Source organism: Schistocerca gregaria, chromosome 2 (genome assembly GCF_023897955.1).
Source record: "Schistocerca gregaria isolate iqSchGreg1 chromosome 2, iqSchGreg1.2, whole genome shotgun sequence".
NCBI classification, from domain to species: Eukaryota; Metazoa; Arthropoda; class Insecta; order Orthoptera; family Acrididae; genus Schistocerca; species Schistocerca gregaria.
Window position 1 is genome coordinate 1,031,131,070 of NC_064921.1, and position 13,042 is coordinate 1,031,144,111.

At 39.4% G+C, this 13,042-nt stretch overlaps 1 protein-coding gene across 1 annotated transcript in view; it reads left to right on the plus strand.

Moving 5' to 3' along the window:
• LOC126335550 (uncharacterized) overlaps positions 1–13,042 on the plus strand; it is a 432,035-nt gene that overhangs the window by 375,151 nt on the left and 43,842 nt on the right. The window contains exons 13-14 of the mRNA XM_049998951.1: positions 3,707–3,894; positions 4,052–4,204. Of these exons, the coding sequence (XP_049854908.1) occupies positions 3,707–3,894; positions 4,052–4,204 (341 nt within the window). The remainder of the gene's footprint in view (positions 1–3,706; positions 3,895–4,051; positions 4,205–13,042) is intronic.

Here is a 13,042-nt window from a genome sequence, read left to right on the forward strand (position 1 = left end):
CTTATAGGAATTCCTTGAGCGGCGCGTTTCATCACAGGATTATTTGGTAACCGTGATACGTTACGGAGATGTTTAGCAAACTCAAGTGGCAGACTCTGAAAGAGAGGCACTCTGCATCGCGGTGTAGCTTGCTCACCAGTTTTCGAGAGGGTCTGTTTCTGGATGAGGTATCAAATATATTGCTTCCCCCTACATATACCTCCCGAGGAGATCACAAATGTAAAATTAGACAGATTCAAGCACGCACGGAGGCTTTCAGACAGTCGTTCTTCTCGCGAACCATACGCGACTGAAACAGAAAAGGGAGATAATGACAGTGGCAGGTAAAGTGCCCTCTGCCACACACCATTGGGTGGCTTGTGGAGTATAAATGTAGATGTAGATGTAGAGGCCTTGGAACTTTCTTCATTTTTAATGGTTTCAGCTGTTTCTCAGTGCCACTGACACTAACATTTATTTCACTTATCTTTGTGGTGGTACATGAATTAAATTGGGGTATTAGATTTTCCTTTTTGAAGAAACATTTGAAAACTGAGTTCAGCATTTGCACTTTTAAATTGCTACGCCCAGTTTTAGTTCCCAATCTCCTCCTTGAGTGCCTGGACGCTAACTTTGGGTGCCAGTAACATCTTTAAACATGACGAGAATTTATTAGGGTTTTGTGAAATATCTTTCAACAAAATTCAGCTATAGTAGTCACTGAATGCCTCATGGATTGCCCTCTTGACAGCAAACTGTATTTCATTCAACATTTCTCCATCTAAAGCCTTATGCTTTGTTTTACACCTACAAGTGTGGCCTGAAAAGTTCTTGGAATCACCACGAGAGGTCAGTGCTAGCGCAACAAGTTGTTCAGGTGATATTCATTGGACTGTTGCCTGTAAACACATGCCACATCAGTGCTCTTGGAAGAGAGCTGTGGCGGTGATGTGGCTCTATTGTTGTTCCTGCATAATGATTTGCGAAGATGGAAGAAATCTAGATTCAGGCAGTGATTAAGTACTTCATAAAGATGGGTATGAAAGCAAATTACATTCATGCTGATTTACAGAATACACTGGGGGCTCTGCTCCCTCATACTCAACTGTTGCCAAATGGACAAATGAATTTAAATTTGGTTGGAAGAGTTTAGGTGATGATCTATGCAGTGGTCGGCCAAGATGTGTCACTACTGCAGAAATCATTGCAAAAGCGCACAAAATGGTCATGGAAGATTGCCGATTGAAAGTGCGTGAAATTGCTCATGCTTGCCAGATGTCACCTGAAAGGGTATATCATATTTTAACTGAAGAATTAGAAATGAAAATAATATCTGATGGGTGCCGCAACTCTTAATGCTGGATCAAAAACGCATTCCATCGCCGTGGGCAAAATTACACAAACTAAAGTATGAATTGTTGCCACACCCACCTTCTTCATCTGATATGGGTCCATCAGACTTCCATCACTTCAAAATGAAGATTCACTTCAAACGAATAATTGATAGCCTGATTGACAACTATTTTGCAGGCCTGGAGGAAACTCATTTTCGAGATGGGATTTTGGCACTGGAATATCGTTGGATGAAGTGCATTAATTTACAAAGTGACTACATTGAAAAATAAAAAAGCTTCAGTGATATAAGTACTTTTTTTTCTATTCCGTTCCGAGAACTTTTCAAACTGCCCTCGTATTATGCACTAGTCTTATTTCCTTAGAAATTTCTTTACAGTGACTGTATACCATGTAGGGTGTCTCCTATCATGAGCTGTTCCACTAGGTACAGTTCTAACCAGTGCATGGTAAATTATTCTTTTTAAGCTTGAGCCATAGTTCCTCTACATGCCCCTGTCCTGAAATAAAAGTTTCAATTTCCTCACTGAAGTATGACACTGCTGCTTCTCTGTCTAGCTTCCTGAATATATGTAACTTTCTGCTTGTTTTAGTTGACCTTATGTACTTTATAAGGACTGTTGCTACAGCTATCTCATTTTCATGAACAGCTATTTCAATTCCTCGAAGATGTCAGGTTCATTTGTTGTCAATAGATCCTACATATCTCCACCATAAGTGGAGCTCTGAACTATCTGCTTCAGGGAGTTTGCAGAAAAGCCATTTAGTAATGATTTGCAAGATACCTTGTCACACCTACCACAAAGAACTGTAGTCATCCCAAATGATCGTTGAATGATTAAAGTCTCATCTGATGATAACAATGTGAAAAGGAATTTAGAAGTGAATTTTGAGTTTGTTGTCTGTTGTGACAAATACACCTATTCCATTTTCCATTAGCCTGTTCTTCCAGTATACACTCAAATCTTCTCCAGAATGTCGCTACTGTTGATTTTGGGTTATAACCATCTTTTTGTGCCTAGTATCAAGTGAGCTACACTTCTTCTGTGAGTGCTTCAAACTCTGTGAAGGCTTTGATGGTTAAACACTAAAATTTTAGTATTATCATCTGTGAGTAATAATATGAGATAGTAAGAGTAATTTACATCTATACAGAATTGTTAACATAAATAGAATGATGTGGACTAAAAGATTTTTAATCTAGCATTTAAAACTGAAGAGAAAAGCAAACATACCGTAACACAATCATTTATGTTTAAAATACAAGCAGATAAATGCTAGAAGTGCCACATAATCAGTCAAAAAACATGGTCTAAGATACTGACCAGAATAAGAAAAAATAAAGAGAGGAAAATATACCATTATTGTATGATGTTTAGTTTGGTTTTAGGAATAGTTAGGAAGATCAAGAGAATCCCTATTCGCACGCTTGGTGATGGAACAGAATTAAGAAATAGGCTTACTTGGAATATCTGACCAGAAGAAAACTTTCAATAATGTCAAGGGAAAACATATTTGATATCCTGGAAAAAAGTAATACTGAAGTTCACAAGTTGATAAGAAATTGTTGGGATTCTAAGATTTTACACTTGGATCACATCCCCTGTAAATAAAACTGAAACAAAAGATAATTGTATAAAATGTGATTCTATGGATATGTTTTAAAAATCAATGCATGATTACATTAGTGAATAAGTTACAAGAGGAAAGAAGTTTCAAAGTAGTTTTACTAGAAGCAGTGGCATGGTGGTGGAGTAGGGTCGAGTACAAGGCGTCCACAATTAGTTGGTTTTGATAATTTAGTAGTCCCTAAGCAGTTATTGGTAAGAACTCTAAGAGAACACTGAAACTAGAATACGTAACACAAATCAGTAGTGATGTCGACTGTAGTAAGCATTATAAGATGAAATGACTGGTGCAGAAGGGGGAGTAAATGGAAGATGACATCAAGTTAATTAAAAAAACAAAAGACAGGAAAGAAGGAAGTTACTAAAAGACTTGCCGCAATATTTCTTAAAATTTTGTACACTTCTTACCAAAATATTTTATTTTAAACAATTTTTGACAGAATAATTTAGATAAAAAATCTACTCACCAAGTGGCATCACACACATACAAGAAGGTTGTAATTAGGCAAGCTTTCAGAGCCAGTGGCTCGTTCTTCTGACAGAAGGGTTGAAAGGGAAGGAAGAGGGGTGAAGAAAAATGACTGGAGAGGTCTAGGGAAAGGAGAAGATTTTGGGAAAGTCACCCAGAACCATGCATCAGGGGACACTTACTGCACAGGATGAGAAAAAAATGATTTACTTTTAATTTGTTATTTTTATAAAATCACAATTATCAAAATTTTCAATTTTATATACATACATTTCAGAAAAAATTGTGGGAGGAAGCTTTGAATGATGTGCAACATGAAATAGAGAATAAACTTGACAGAACTGAAATTTCATCTCTTGTTGACTTTGTGAATTCAAAACTGAAGAACCTTCATGAAAGACTACAAGCGTTGGCAGCGATTCGAAAAGATATCGAAGCTGCAGGCATCAAGAGGAAAATCCTCAGGTAATAAATACAGATCATTAATACACTTACCAACACAAATAGTTCTATTTTCAGCTGTATATGAAACTCTCTGTCCTGTGGTTCCTATTTTGGTGTTTTAAAAATTATATAATGTTGCATTTGAGAAACAGAAATTTAAATTTGATCTTTTCTACAGGGATGTGAAATGCATATCATGCGATAAAGATGTAGTGATGAAAATAGATAATGAACCACCCTCATCTCCAACTAAGGGGGCTATGCCACCTTCAAGAAGTGTTCGTCCATATCTTACATATGAACTTGACATGGTACGAAAACAACAAAGGAGGTATGGAAACAGGTTTAAGTTGAGCATATTAGTTTTGGTTTTATGACATAAGAAACACAAAATTAATTTTGTGAAGTAGGGAGAGCCAAATACCCTGTAGTATGCGTTCCACTGACTCCAAAACCACTGACATCTGTGACTTCATTGGTGTCAAGTGAGAGATAATTGGAGGGCAGAGTGGAGGTCTGTTGCGTTTTCTAATGAAAGCTGGTTCTGCCTCAGTGCCAGCAATGGCTGTAAGTTGGTTAGAAGAAGGCCGGTTGAGGGCTGCAACCAATCTGTCTGTGTACTAGATGCACTGAACCTACACCTGGAGTTTTGAGCTCTGTCACAGTTATCCCATGCATACTGACTGTAAATTTTTATGTCAGTTCAGTGATTCAACCTGTTGTGCTGCCATTCATGAACAGAATTCCAGAGTGTGTTTTCCAATAGGATAATGCTCGCTTACATACTTTTGTTGTAACCCAGCAAGCTCTACAGAGTGTCAACAAGTGGCCTTTGCTAGCTCAATCACCAGATCTGTCACCAATCGAGCACATATGGCCATCATCAGACAACAACTCCAACATCATCCACAAACAGCATTAACCATCCTTGGATTGACTGACTGAGTGCAACAGGGATGGAACTCCACTTCACAGCCTGACATCCGGCACCAGTACATCACAATACATGCACAGTTGCATGCTTGCATTCAACAGTCTGACAGTTACACCTGTTACTAATGTTCCAGTATTTCACATTTGCAGTGGCATATCTTGCAATGCTCATCACTTAAATACGTTACCTATACAAATGTATTCCACAAATTTCATTCTCTACATCAGTTATTTTTTGGTGTTGTGATTTTTAGTCCTTCGGTGTATTTAGTTGTCTATTTTTTACATTTTTATTCTACTACACAAGGATGTAGCCAAAGGGGGGGCCCTGTGTGTGTGGGGGGAGGGGGGGGGCAAGAATGTGCCCACTCCCCCAATCCTCTACAGGAAGTTATGCTTGACCAAGCTGCCACGTAGTGAAATTAAAAGATATTTTGATCTTAACTCACATGACAACAAAAGGATATGAACTGTCAGCAGTCAACAAGGCCATAGATAGATTCAATATATCAATATCATTACTACCTAATACCCATCCCTACTTTAGCCAAGGCCAATTACTGTAAATTGTTGGGTTTACCTGAGTTCAGTAGCATTAATGTCAGTACACTATCCCCTTCCTTTTACAGCAGATGATGTCTGAAATGTCTTGGCAAGAGAAAGGAAACATAGACTTTTACCATGATTATACAGTATTATGAGAAGGAAATTTGGTACTCACAATATAGCAGAGATGCTGAGTCACAGATAGACACAACAAAAAGACTCTCACAATTACAGCTTTTGGCCATTAAGGCCTTGTGAACAATAGACAGGCACACATGCACTCACGCACACACACACACGCACACATGTGAATGCAAACTGCAGTTGTGTGTGTGTGTTGCAAGTTTGTTTGTGTGTGTGTGTATGTGCACCTGTATGTGTGTCTATTGTTGACGAAGGCCTTAATGGCCGAAAGCTATAATTGTGAGAGTGTTTTTGTTGTGCCTATCTGCGACTCAGCATCTCTGCTATATAGTGAGTAACAACTTTTCCTTCTCATAATATTCTTACATTCCATCCTGGATATTCCATTGTTTGAAATATTTGTAAAGAAATTTAATGCTATTTAAGAAAATTAATGGCAAATTTCACTTACAGCACACATAGTTTTAAATAATTAACTGTGTAAGAAGTCTATCTTTCATGAATAACAAACATCTGTCTACTTGATTGAGCCATATGCTATTCAGTCAGTACTCTAATTTTATATGATATTGATAGTGTAAAGAAATAATATTTTTAGTTAGATTCTTTAACTCAGTTTATGATTTGCCTGTAGCTACCATGTAAAGATAACTGATATAAAGGCATTCGTGTAACAATTGTTGTGGCTGAACTATGGATTAAACATTGTATTGATCTTTTAAAATTATTTAAATTAAATATTTTTAATCATATTCTTTTGTTTACTAGGTTTCATTTTTCAGATGTTCTATTAATATTTTGAAACTGCAATGTTTGTACGTTGTAGAAACAGTGACATAAAACACAAGTTCTTCATTACTTTTGTAACTACACTTACCTTGATTTGAGGAATGCCTATTTATTTCTTGGGCAGACAGTAATTAATTTTAGTGTTGGTTTGCATAATATTTCGGCAGTATGTGAGGATCAATGTCATTTACAGTAGAAGGCAGCCAGGAATTGTCATTTTGTTCTCATTTAATAGTATGTATCTGTGCAGTGAGTCTAACCATCACAACCCTAACATATTTGTAACTAAACATCATGCAAACGAGTTGACTGTTGAAATAATAATTTTAAGAAACTTCATCACTTCAGGAAATTGAACAATTTTAATTAAAGGAAAGACACTTCATATAATCTGAGACTAAATGAGAAATTGGGATGCTTTGTTATACTGAAGAAATTCTGGCTTGGTTTCAGATATAAAAGCAGTATTGTTGTAGGAGAAAGATAACTGCTGTCGAAAGAGATTTGAACCTGTCTGACTTTATTAGTTATTCAACCCAGTGTTACGATTCTTCTGCTCTGCAATAGTTAACCTTACATTAGAAAAAAGGCTGTGTTTAATTAGCAAACAGGCAATAGGTTATATTAGAATTACAATTCATTTGGCAATGGAGTGAATTTATCATTTTGCCACATAAATAAATATTTAATTGTGCACTTCCGTATTTTTCAAAAACACATAAATAAATATATTTACATAATAAATGAAAATCATGAGCTTTTTTAAGGTCCTCTTTAAGAAATCGGGCCCCCACTTTGACAAAAACCTTGCTCTACATACCAATAATAACTAAGTAGAATCAAATTATTGCGAACGCCATTACAACTTAAATTCATTTTGAAATTGAAGCTCACACATTTTCATTGTCAAGACAAGTAAATCTGTTAAGAAAGTAACAAAACTCAGTTAATTTGCAAATACCCCACGCTCTTCGGTTAAAAACCTTCTCCTGTTTCTAAATCCAAGACGGTTCACAACCAACGAAGTTCGGCTTTACCATCCACACATGTATGACTAGTTTCAAAGCTATACAGAATTTTACTTGCCATATAATTGTGTATTGTAACTGAAGAAAATTTGGGTCTGTAAATGCTTCTTGGTTAGAAAAATCTTTTTTATGTGTTGTAGTGTGCATTTGCACAATTTGCAAAGCGCTTTGGTTCCATCGCCCTGAAACAAATATTGAAATTGGGGTTATAGTAACGACCCAGAAACCAACATTTTTTTAAATGGCCACTAGGGTGTCCCAAAAAAATCTAAGTCTTTTTTTGAACGCATAACCTCTTTATTTATTTATATGTGAAAAACAAAATGCAAATAAAATTTCACAAACGTAACCTCAGTAAGCCATGTCGACTTAGACAGACACTCGTCAGTGATTGCAAAGGCGAACGCGCAGTATTGCGTTGACGTTATTTTAAACGTTTTTAACATTGCCAGTAAACGGATTGTTGTCAACCAGTGAACATGTCAGTGGCCTTAAAGCTTGTTAACTGTGAGTTAACACCTCCAGTGCTGGCACCATAAACGACCCTGCAAGCTTCCTCGAAAGCAGCCTCACTTGGCTCCCTGCGCCTGAGCAATATATCGGCCCAAGTCGGTAGTCCTCGTGACAGTAACAGTGTTGCCAAACGTACGAGGTTCCTCGTACAAACACGAAATTTGTGGTCTGCTGTACGAGTTCACGAGGACGTCAGGCTCGTACAGCTATGTACCGGATTCCGACAAAGGAAATTTTATAACATGATTTGTTATTGTGGGCCACAATTTACAGCGTAAATGGGTCTTCACACTTTGGCTACATTGGGTGTGCTAGATGAAAAGTAGATGCATTGGGTATGTTCGCAGATTTTTTTTCATTTTAAAGCACCTTTTAAAGTTTTCCTAGTTTCCTTAGCTCCCTCAGTTTTCCTCGGAGCTCGTCGGCAGAGCCCGGAACATTCAGTAGTTTTACACCCTGCTGCCAACGAATGATATCTGCAGTGTGCCGGACTACAATGAACAGAAGTTCAGTGTGCAGTGGACGCGATATTGTTCATGATGATGATACGATGTGACGACACTGAAATCTAGAGTCCAGAAGAATGCAGTGCCTGCGACTGACTTGTTAATGATTATATCCGTTCTGAGTATTAAAATTTATTTTTACATGGTTTTGAATGTAATTCATGTCTCACTCATTGAATAACTGTAACACATCATGATTTACTTTTTTCTATATTTCATATTCATTGTTATAAAAAGTATCGTAACTTAATATAAACTTGCACAGATATGTTGTTTCAGCAAATGTGTTTACTTTCATGCTGCTTTCACCACAATAAGCGAGGATGCGTGCCCGTTGGCAATGCTGCGAAGAAGCCATTCCGTTGTTACGTGTCGGCTTCTCCTGTCGTTCCTCCTTGCCGCGCTTCCCCCTCATCCCAGGAAACTACAAAAACGTAAAAAGGAATAGTGGCCCATGCCCATGCGTATAATAAGTTATACTTCTCCTTTGCGTGGAAATGACACATGCGCAACAGATTGTCACTCAGCAATTCAAAAGCTGTGAAATGTAATACTCAACGAGAATAGCCGGCCAGGGTGGCCGAGCGGTTCTAGGCGCTACAGTCTGGTACCGCGCGACCGCTACGCTCGCAGGTTCGAATCCTGCCTCGGGCATGGGTGTGTGTGATGTCCTTAGGTTAGTTAGGTTTAGGTACTTCTAAGTTCTAGAGGGCTGATGACCTCAGAAGTTAAGTCCCACAGTGCTCAGAGCCAGTTGAACCATCTACATACATAGTCCGCAATCCACCATACGGTGCGTGGCCGAGGGTACCTCGTACCACAACTAGCATCTTCTCTCCGCGTTCCACTCCCAAACAGAACGAGGGAAAAATGACTGCCTGTATGCCTCTGTACGAGCCCTAATCTCTCTTATCTTTTCTTGGTAATCTTTCCGCGAAATGTAAGTTGGCTGCAGTAAAATTGTACTGCAGTCAGCCTCAAATGCTGGTTCTCTAAATTCCCTCAGTAACGATTCACGAAAAGAACGCCTCCTTTCCACCAGAGAATCCCACTCGAGTTCCTGAAGCATTTCCAAAACACTCGCGCGATGATCAAACCTAACAGTAACAAATCTAGCAGCCAGCCTCTGAATTGGTTCTATGTCCTCCCTCAATCCGACCTGATAGGGATCCCAAACGCTTGAGCAGCACTCAAGAATAGGTCGTATTAGTGTTTTATAAGCGGTCTCCTTTACAGATGAGCCACATCTTCCCAAAATTCTACCAGTGAACCGAAGACGACTATCTGTCTTCCCCACAACTGCCATTACATGCTTGTCCCACTTCATATCGCTCTGCAATGTTACGCCCAAATAGTTAATCGATGTGACTGGCAAGCGCTACACTACTAATGGAGTATTCAAACATTACCGGATTCTTTTTACTATTCATGTGCATTAATTTATATTAATCTATATTTAGAGTTAGCTGCCATTCTTTACACCATTCACAAATCCTGTCCAAGTCATCTTGTATGCTCCTAAAGTCACTCAACGACGACACCTTCCCGTACACCACAGCATCATCAGCAAACAGCCACACATTGCTATCCACCCTATCCAAAAGATCATTTATGTAGATAGAAAACAACAGCAGACCTACCACACTTCCCTGGGGCACTCCAGATGATACCCTCACCTCCGATGAACACTCACCATCGAGGACAACGCAATGGGTTCTATTACTTAAGAAGTCTTCGAGCCATTCACATACTTGGGAACCAATTCCATGTGCTAGTACCTTAGTTACGAGTCTGCAGTGGTGTACCGAGTCAAACGCTTTCCGGAAGTCAAGGAATATGGCATCCGTCTGATACCCTTCATCCATGATTCGCAAGATATCATGTGAAAAAAGGGCGAGCTGCGTTTCGCAGGAGCGATGCTTTCTAAAGCCGTGCTGATGCATGGACAGCAGCTTCTCTGTCTCAAGGAAATTCATTATATTCGAACTGAGAATATGTTCAAGAATCCTGCAACAAACTGATGTTAAGGATATTGGTCTGTAATTTTGAGGATCCGTCCTTCTGCCCTTCTTATATACCGCCGTCACCTGCGCTTTTTTCCAGTCGCTCGGGACTTTACGTTGGGCAAGAGATTCGCGATAAATGCAAGCTAAGTAAGAAGCTAATGCACTAGAGTACTCTCTGTAAAACCGAATTGGAGTCCCATCAGGACCTGGCGATTTATTTATTTTCAACCCTTTCAGCTGCTTCACAACCCCAGGGATATCTATCACTTACTCGAGAATAGATCTGTTCTCCATGGCAATACATTAGACTCTTTCATTTGGCGAAATGTTATCTAAAATTAGCGCTTCTGTTGGTAGATTTTTGTACTTTTTAGTCGCAATTTAAATTTATAAAATTCTGACATAAACGCAATGTGGCTGTGACTTTCCTATTACTAAAGAAATTAAGTGTTTTATTGTAATAATGACATTGATCAATTTATATTTATTTTCAATTCATAAAAGTTGATAAAGCCTATCTCTGCAATTCATTTTAACTAAGTTTCGAATTTTGCACACTAGAGTACGTGACAATGAGCACAAGAAAGTCCAATGGAAATAAATTTTTTTTTCATTATTATCAGTTTTCGTTTCAGTGGCCTTCAGTTATACAAAAGTTGACGTAACACTTGCAATCGTATATTGAAAGTCTTGTCTAAGCTATCCCTAAATAAATGTCAATGTGTCAGGATTGGCCAGGAGGGGAAAGCAGTAGATACCCGTTGAGGTGAAGAACAAAACATAGTTTAAACTGTATGAAGTTTTAATGCCATAAAGAAAGTCAGGCCTGGAGAAGCCGCCGAGACTGAATGGGCAGCCGCCCAAGAAGAGGTGAGGAGGGCGTCTGAACGGTTTGTAAGCTGCCAGCTCTCTCTTCTGAGAGCGAACGCCGTGCCCGCTCTCGGCAGGCGGCCACTGTTCCATCCTCACTTGACCACCTCCGAGCCTCCCTATTGGTCGGTCAGGTCGTAAGACGCATAGTTCGGTAGCGTTACCTCCTCAGAAACATATGAGTTTAGCTGCTGATGTTGACTGAGACCTTGCAGCATACCGCCAGGCAGAAGGCACTGACGAACATCAAGTGAAAAAATAAAAATCAAACTTTATACTAACAAATCCATTCAGTATTGATACCCGTGGTCTAGGTGTAGCGTCTTTGATTCATAATCAAAACGTCTTCGGTCCCGGATTCGATCCCCGCCACTGCCTAAATTTTGATAAATAGCCAGCACTGGCGGCAGAAGACTTCCGGCATAAGAAGTCAGCCTCATTCTGCCAAAGGCCTTGTCAAAGAGAGCGGAGGAGCGGATAGAGGTTCAGGGCACTCTCTTGCCCTAGGGGTGAGAAATTGCCCCTAAAGGCGGAAGAATCAGCAATGATCAACGACATGACGATGGCAATGGAAACCATTGCATTAAAGGCACGTAACGTGTATCCACAGGACATGTGGCCTGTAGTTGAAGAAGTGTCATGATTATCTCTCCATTGGCAAAAGATTCCGGAATAGTCCCCCATTCGGATCTCCGGGAGGGAACTGCCAAGGGGGAGGTTACCATTAGAAAAAGATTGAATAATCAACGAAAGGATAATATTCTACGAGTCGGGGCGTGGAATGTCAGAAGCTTGAATGTGGTAGGGAAACTAGAAAACCTGAAAAGGGAAATGCTAAGGCTCAATCTAGATATAGTAGGGGTCAGTGAAGTGAAGTGGAAGGAAGACAAGGATTTCTGGTCAGATGAGTATTTGGTAATATCAACAGCAGCAGAAAATGGTTTAACAGGTGTAGGATTCGTTATGAACAGGAAGGTAGGGCAGAGGGTCTGTTACTGTGAACAGTTCAGTGACCAGGTTGTTCTAATAAGAATCGACAGCAGACCAACACCGACAACCATACTTCAGGTATACATGCCGACGTCGCAAGCTGAAGATGAACAGATAGAGAAAGTGTATGCGGATATTGGAAGGGTAATGCAGTATGTAAAGGGGGACGAAAATCTAATAGTCATGGGCGACTGGAATGCAGTTGTAGGGGAAGGAGTAGAAGAAAAGATTACAGGAGAATATGGGCATGGGACAAGGAATGAAAGAGGAGGAAGCTAATTGAGTTCTGTAACAAGTTTCAGCTAGTAATAGCGAATACCCTGTTCAAGAATCACAAGAGGAGAAGGTATACTTGGAAAAGGCTGGGAGATACGGGAATATTTCAATTAGATTACATCATGGTCAGAGATTCCGAAATCAGATACTGGATTGCAAGGCGTACCCAGGAGCAGATATAGACTCAGATCACAATATTGTAGTGATGAAGAGCAGGCTGAAGTTCAAGACATTAGTCAGGAACAATCAATACCCAAAGAAGTGGGATACGGAAGTTCTAAGGAATGACGAGATACGTTTGAAGTTCTCTACAGCTATAGATACAGCAATAGCGCAGTAGCCAACACAGTTGAAGAGGAATGGACGTCCCTAAACAGGGCCATCACAGAAGTTGGGAAGGGAAACATAGGTACAAAGAAGGTAGCTGCGAAGAAACCATGGGTAATAGAAGAAATACTTCAGTGATTGATGAAAGGAGGAAGTACAAACATGTTCCGGGAAAATCAGGAATACAGAAATACAAGTCGCTGAGGAATGAAATAAATAGAAAGTGCTGGGAAGCTAAGAC